Source organism: Cebidichthys violaceus, unplaced genomic scaffold, assembly GCF_023349555.1.
Source record: "Cebidichthys violaceus isolate CVI_PGR_0920_01 unplaced genomic scaffold, fCebVio1.0.p SCAF_10, whole genome shotgun sequence".
Classification (NCBI taxonomy): domain Eukaryota; kingdom Metazoa; phylum Chordata; class Actinopteri; order Perciformes; family Stichaeidae; genus Cebidichthys; species Cebidichthys violaceus.
In genome coordinates, this window is record NW_027176263.1 from 2,177,459 (window position 1) to 2,184,714 (window position 7,256).

A 7,256-nucleotide genomic window follows, 5' to 3' on the forward strand; every position below is an offset into this window, starting at 1 on the left:
TGATAAATACGTCACAAACCTTGACACTCACTATCATTAATCCAAATTACTTTTATTGGCACTTTTTTTTTTTAAATAAACTGATATAATAAAACAATAACATACATAAATATTGTAATACTGGGATACAAAATACCGAGTGGCTAAGAGGTGACAGCCAAACATGCTGTCTCTTCTAGGTCAGTACTAATTGCACCTCCTCTGCACCTTGTGAATACCCTCTCTACACAATAAGCAAACGCTATTGTCCCAGATTTACCCTTTTGCCTGAAACTATCAAAAATACATTTGTATTGGTGCATTTAACAACATTCAAGTGATTCTAAAAGCCTATTGCAATGTATTTATTACAATTATGATCACAATAATCAACTTACAACTTAAACAAAAACAGTTTTTTACAGCTCCATGGCCGGTTTTGTGCATATATAAGTCACTAGCACATAGGACTTTACAAACTAGTGCTAACACAAAAGTTTATCAAACAATGCACACGCACAATCCTGTGCACGTATGCGAACATGCGTGTGCAGACACATACACACACGACATAAACAGAAATATATACCACACACAACAGTGATGGAAAAGGACCAGCCTGGTCAAAATCAATGCCAGCAGAGGTCCTGATGATCATGCCACAAAGAGAATCAACATGCTGTTAAGGTTCAGAATACAGTAGGATCTCTTCTCTGTTTTTACATATGTTTGAATCAGCATAACTTATTCAAAAAGTCTCTGTCTGATGTAGAAACAGGAGGTATGTGGAACTCAAAAATGATCTATAAAGCAAGGCTTTTGTATTGTTCCAACAGGCATTATGTGTTGACAGGCATTGACTATCATTTATGCTTTGGAAAGATACATGGTTGTGTAATTAAGATATACAATAAAACCAAAATACCAAATAGAAATGTGTTGCTATAATAACAATTATCAAAAAAGCGCTCCCTCCCTCGTTCTAATCCCTGTATTTTCTGTTCCAGTAAGATTCCTAGGAGATTTTTGTGCATTTGCAGAGTGGTTTCTAATGTTGTTATTATGTTAAATTAACACCCAACGTTTTTCTCCCAGGTATTATGAACGGAACCATGTCTTTTTTTCAAAGCTACAGTAAAGTGAAAACCTGTGTTTAGATAAACACAATATTGAATTTGGGAGTTGAACAATATTGTTCAGTTGGCCTCGTAAAATGAGGCAATAATAAAAAATAAACACAGGCATCAGAGGCAAACCTTTAAAAAGATCTGCAGTATATGGTTTGAACCTGAGAAATGCAGGCGGAGTACAGAAGAAAGGCCTGTATTTCAAAACCTCTGGCAAGTATTTTGGTATATTAGAACCTGGCAGCAGAAGTAAGGAGGAAACTCCTGTAGAGTCAAAGAAAGAAAATTCCTCCCAGAAGGTTTTTGTGTGTAGTTTATCAGAGGACAGTTGCTGGGCAGTAAGGGAAGGATTTGAGTCCTTCTGAAAGGTGCTTATATTCAGGCTACAGAGGCAACTTTTTCACAGTTGCTGGTGTAATGGACATCCGGTCTGTCGTTCTCCGAGTGCTTCCTGTTCCAGCAGGGAAGGTTGAGCAGAAATAAAATTAATGCTCCCAGCTCCACACAGCCCCCACTAAAGTAGAAAGCCAAGTCATATGACTGTGTCCAGTCAAAGAACCACCCTGGAAACAGATGAGAGAAACATTGTGAGCAGAGTCACCAGGAAATCCTGACATATATACTAGTCAGCTAAATAATGACAAGCTGGTTCCTTATTGAGGTTGACATGCCCTTTTCTTTTCTTTGCTCAGCCTGCCTGATTTAACATTTTGACTTTTGAAATGTCTCTGACAACATGGCCTTACGACAGAGTTTATCCTTGCACAAAAAAATATATCTGTACCACTTTTATCTAACCAATAATTGCTGGTGTAGCAAGATGCAGCTCTCTTACCAACAACGGGGGGTCCGAGCATGATCCCAAATCCCCCGAAGAACATGAGGATGCCGTGGGCTTGTGTCAGTCTGTCCAAGCCGACAATCTTAGTGGTGATGTAGGAGGTGAGAGACCAGTTTCCAGAGAAGAAACCTAGGACAACAGACAGGATCTGCAGTCCCAGATAACTTTTAGTGCTAGGGATACAGAGCAGTGCCAGACCTCCAGCAAACATTGTGAAGCCATACAGATAGATGCCATTAATCCACCGGATGTCCACCAGCATACCCAGCGCTAGTTTACCCACACAAGTGGCAATGGCCCCTATTGATACCAGAGGAATGACACTAACTTCTTCAATGAGTCCTTGAGTCTGCGCCACATCCTCTATAAAGAGCACAGGAGGGAACGCCCCCAGGCTGAATAGGAAGATGGCAATACAGAAGGCCACCATGGCCTGGTCCTGCAGGATCTCGTACATGGAGTGCATGTACTTGCAGTAAGCCTGCTGCTTCTTCTTGATGACTTTCATGATGGTCAACCCAGCGAAGAGGCCCCCTTTCTTCTTCTCTGTCTGAACGGCCAAGTCTTTGGCATCAACGGTGATGAGCAACTCTTTCACCGTGAGAGTTTTCTCTGCAGTGGTTGAGGTGGAACCTGCAGTGATCTTCAGGTCATCCAACGGGGGCTTCTCGAAGAGCTGCTCCTCTGTGTTGCGTTCCAGTGCGGCCTTCTGTTTGAGGTAGTACCCTGGCATGTTAAGGGGCCTCATGAAGCCCGCGCAGACCATGAGGTTTAGTGCTAGCGCTCCGATGATTAGCAGGCAGCCATCCAGGCCGAACAACACGATCAGCTCGTTCTGAGCGGAGGCATAGATGAATGCTCCAACACTTGTGCCTGGGGGAACAGAGGTAGACAAAAATTCAGTTTTTGTAAGAAAAGGACAGATCAATCAATACAAATTAAATCCATATTCTGAAGGATTTAGTATGAGAACCATGGTTTTAAAAACCATCTCTGTGTTCACGGGTTGTATCCATATTTTTTTATACTGGGGGGCACCAAAGCCAGAAATGCTCCAATTCTACATGGTGGCTTTAATCATTTTAAAGAGTTACTTTTAAAAATCAATCAACTTGAAAGTTTCATGTCTGTTTCACCTCTGACCAAACCCAACAATGATGTCAGAGTGTACAGACACACCCTTGAGTACACCTCTACATCACGACAGTAAGGTTAAGGCAGGAACAAGATTTTCATAGGATGTTAAATTACTAATATCCAGACTTTGAGATAGCTCAGTAGTTGTGAATCAATAATGGACCTTAAACTTTAAAGATAAACTTTGGGTGCTACTAATAAACCTCCCCAAAACAGATCTAGTCACTGGTCACCAGTCCACTTACCTACCTAAGAGAAGACTCTGCCTTTGCTACACTACAGGTGTTTACCTTAGCATCCCAAGGCTCCCAACAGCTCATACATGAAAGCAGTGAGCATGAAGAACGGGTGTGCACCAAGTGAGCGCAGGGCAGAGGGGGAGTGTGGCAATACCTGTGGTGACAATACCGAGGGCAAGGCCACGTCTCTTGTCAAAATATTGACAGGTGATTGTTAACGTGGCTGCGTAGACCAGACCACAACCCAGGCCTATAGTAGAAAGAGGAAAAGGACAGAAGAAGAAGAAGAAGAATTTATATTAACTCAGGTGAAAAGGGCAAAAGCTTTTCACTTTCACAACAAAAACACAGCAATGGGAATTCAATTGTACAAATTCTAGAAATATGTATATTAGTCCACTACTTTGCACAACAACATTGTGCACTGTGTATTTCAGCGAACAAACTCAGGAAATCCTTGCAAAGATGTATTTACAAAGTGCAAAAATCTGTGAATTCAGAGTGTACTGTGCATAGGGTTTCTAGCGCAATGTAATCGGCAATACATAAAAGAAGCATATGATGAGCAGTAAACAAGCAGCATGTGGATGTACAGCCACTGCTAACATCTAAGGGCATCTCTAAATATAAATAACTGTCTTCAAATATGCATGGCATCCCCTCTCCAGTGATGCCTGTGAGAAAGGCAGTGCTGACTGTGAGGGGTTCACCAGGATTAAGCACGGCTGAACTGTCACTTAAAGCATAATAACAGGTGGTGTTGGGCCCACGCATGCACACTGGTGAGGCTGCAGAGGCAATAAAGCGTCACATAGGGATCAGGCTAAGCCAAAATGTTCTTTTTTTTGTGATTCTACATACTTTCAGTGCAAATGGTATTCATTCAACTGGTAATTTAGGATAAAGTCAGCCTCTGATGTTGCATGAGAGTTGAACTTTGCATGTGCCCTGCTTCTTTATAATCATTATGCAATTTGTTACGAGACACTAGATGTTAGAGGGATAAGAAGATCAGTTAACACCATTACCAAAGAAACATCAAACACTTTTGACTCACACTGACAAGACCCAAGCCTCTATGTGATGGGCTGTTAGCATTAGCTTTGCAAGCATGTATCTGTTAGAGTAGCCTAAAAACATACAGGTAGATGGGCCCCCCAAGGTTATCATCAAGTGTTTCCTTACCAACCACGATCCCATAGGAAAAGATGAGGAACTGGACATTCGGAGCAAAGGCACTGAGCATCAGGCCGCCCGCCACCATTACGCCACTGAAGATGGTCACGGGACGAGCCCCAAAGTTGTCCACACAGGCACTGCAGACAGGACCTGAGGGAGAAGAGAAGAGATATAAAAAGGGAAAAAAGTGAGTGACGGAGGAACAGAAATAATTAGTGAACAAGGGATAGTGATTTTGTGTTGCTTGATTTGTTGTATTCTCGATAAGAAACAGTTCCTGTGAAAATGAACTCATAAATCATGTGACATCTAACGTTTCCTTCCCTCTAACAAAGTGCTACGGAAACTGCAGTGCTGCAGCTGTCTGACAGCTGTGAGACGTGTCGAGGACTTGGCAGAGCACAAGGCCAGATCAGTCCAGTCAGGATGTTCCCCTCCTTGAGAAAGAGGACTGCAAGAAACCAGGCTGGCAAGTAAGCGATGCCTTGGACGGAAATGTCAACCAAGACCACTATCACTGATCCTATTTGCTCAACACAGCCTTGGAGCATATGTTTATAATCATGTCAGACATTCCTGAAAAGTCTGTTCACACGCCAGCTTTTACCGTGGATTTGCATTTTCTATTAGCTTTTTCTCTTTTCTTATATGCATCAAGTATGCATATATATACTCAACAAAATTGCTCAACAAATACAGTCATTGTTAAGACTCTGTGTTTCTTCCCTATCTGTCCCTCAATCTGTCTTTCTTTTCATCCCTCTATGGGCAGATTAAGGGCTAAGTAATCCTCCCACATTCATAGCATGGATGACTTGCACTTGCTTTGCGCTTCGAGAAAATCAATAACAGCAACTCTGCTCAGGGAGCCACAAAGTGCCCCTCTCTGGCATTGCCGTTTCTCTCCATCCTGTTGAAACATTACAGTATATATAAGTCTTTAACACCTGAAGCTACAGTAAACATATTCCTTGGTGATGGGTTGTACTTCCTCTTTACATGGCAGTCATTGTCCAGACTTTGATCAAGCCTTGTGTCTGCTTTGTTATCAGTGGCATGGCATCATGTGGTACAATGATTGAGATGGAAATGGCAGGAGGATAGGGGTAAAGGTGAGTGTTTAGTGCTCTACTTTTAGCACTAAGCAGAAAGTATAACCCCCTAAATCGCACGTCAGCAAATTTATTGCCCATAATTGCATGCAATGCCAAAACACCAATTTACTACTCAGCATATAATTATCAGATAAACTAAGGGGGAAACTTGCTGAAAGATTACACAGTTTTCACCATTTGTATCTATCTCACTAAAAAGACACTCTAGCATGACTCCAAAACTTCACAGCAATATCCGCACCCTCGCTGATCTAATTCAAATGCCATTTATTTGGGCTATTTAACCCCTTATGTAGACCCATGTTAAGGAGTATTACATTATAACAATGTGTGCTACTCACTGGCTATCAGTCCCACTCCAGCCACAAGGGAGCCCACCCAGGCCGTCATGCCCTTGCCCTCCTGGAAGGCATGCAGCCACTCCGGGTACAGGACGCCCACTGACTGGGGCGATCCATAGGCTAGGAGCTGGGCCATGAAGGAGGCCACAACAATCACCCATCCCCAGCCTCCGTCCAGCACCACGGTAGATGGAGACATGGTGCTGATGCTACTGCTGTCCTCTGAGATCTGCTACAGCTTTGACAGAGAAGGGGTTCCTGAGAATGACACACATACAGTCGTAAGTTTGACAGTAAAAAATAATTCAATGATCACATGTTACTTATACAACAGTATTTTTTTTAAACTGGACCTATAATAGCTTCCAAAATATACACTTACTTAAAGCCTTGAAGCAGGGAAGGCTGCTGCAGCACTTGGCCTGGACAAACAGGCAGGCCACCTGTGTGAGGTCCTGAACACGGACCGACTGGAACTTACCCACAGGCAACTGCCCTTTTTGTTCCTGTCTGTATTTAACCACACCTTGGAGGTGGAGAAAGTAAAGAAAGCTGCACTGCTTTGTGCCCCCCTCTAGGATTCAGCTCTGATCCTTAGACATTATGGGAGAGGCCTGTCTCCTATGCTGACCCAAGTTTTTCAGACCTCTTTCATAAATAATTTGTAGCCCAGAGCAACTTTATACATCACTGCGGCAGCATTAACTCCATTTGGTCGCACTTTGTTTACAATGCGGCTTCTTATAGGGGAGTTGGTGCAAAGCTCCTCACATTTCAGATGTGTTTTCTTACAAAGCAGGCTTACAGCATGTTGACAGTAAATAGTCTACTTGTTTTATTCAAATTAAAAGACAATAATATCCTGAATAAAATTACTGTACGATTCAAATTATCCTGTTTAATCACCAACAACAACAACCGCATTTCCTCATCATATGTTATGCTATTACTTCAATACAAACACGGGTACATTGCGCTTGTTATTTTTGTTAGAAACACATGCGACACTCACCTCAGCATCTATAAAAACAGCAGCAGGACCCTGCAGAGCTGCGCGCTCTACGGGAACTTTCCATGTAGGAGGGTTTCCCTATTAAAAATCCCTTCCTACAAAAATCCCTACAAATGACATAAACAATAAAGCATCGCACACGGATGCTGCTGAGCTTGAATCTGTGACGCTCGTGTGTCAAGACAGCGCTCTGCTTCAACAATGCGCATTATGCATTGGTTTCATACTGCTTTGTAGCCGGCGACAAAACCGGTTCAAAGCTGTTCTTGCTGGTCCAGCAGCAGCT

General features: G+C 42.6%; 1 protein-coding gene across 2 annotated transcripts; it reads right to left on the reverse strand.

The window, feature by feature from the left end:
* Positions 1 to 36: 36 nt before the first annotated feature.
* Positions 37 to 7,256, reverse strand: LOC137879440 (monocarboxylate transporter 9-like). Of its 2 annotated transcripts, none has more exons than XM_068720170.1 (6): positions 6,971 to 7,256; positions 5,959 to 6,216; positions 4,509 to 4,652; positions 3,478 to 3,573; positions 1,942 to 2,820; positions 37 to 1,669 (listed from the first exon to the last, which is right to left on the reverse strand). In XM_068720170.1, the coding sequence occupies exons 2-6, from the start codon at positions 6,155 to 6,157 to the stop codon at positions 1,485 to 1,487; spliced, it is 1,503 nt and encodes a 500-aa protein (XP_068576271.1). In that variant the 5' UTR covers positions 6,158 to 6,216; positions 6,971 to 7,256; the 3' UTR covers positions 37 to 1,484. The 2 variants fall into 2 exon arrangements, with proteins under 2 accessions (XP_068576271.1, XP_068576263.1); XM_068720162.1 differs by lacking the exon at positions 6,971 to 7,256 and adding an exon at positions 6,341 to 6,450.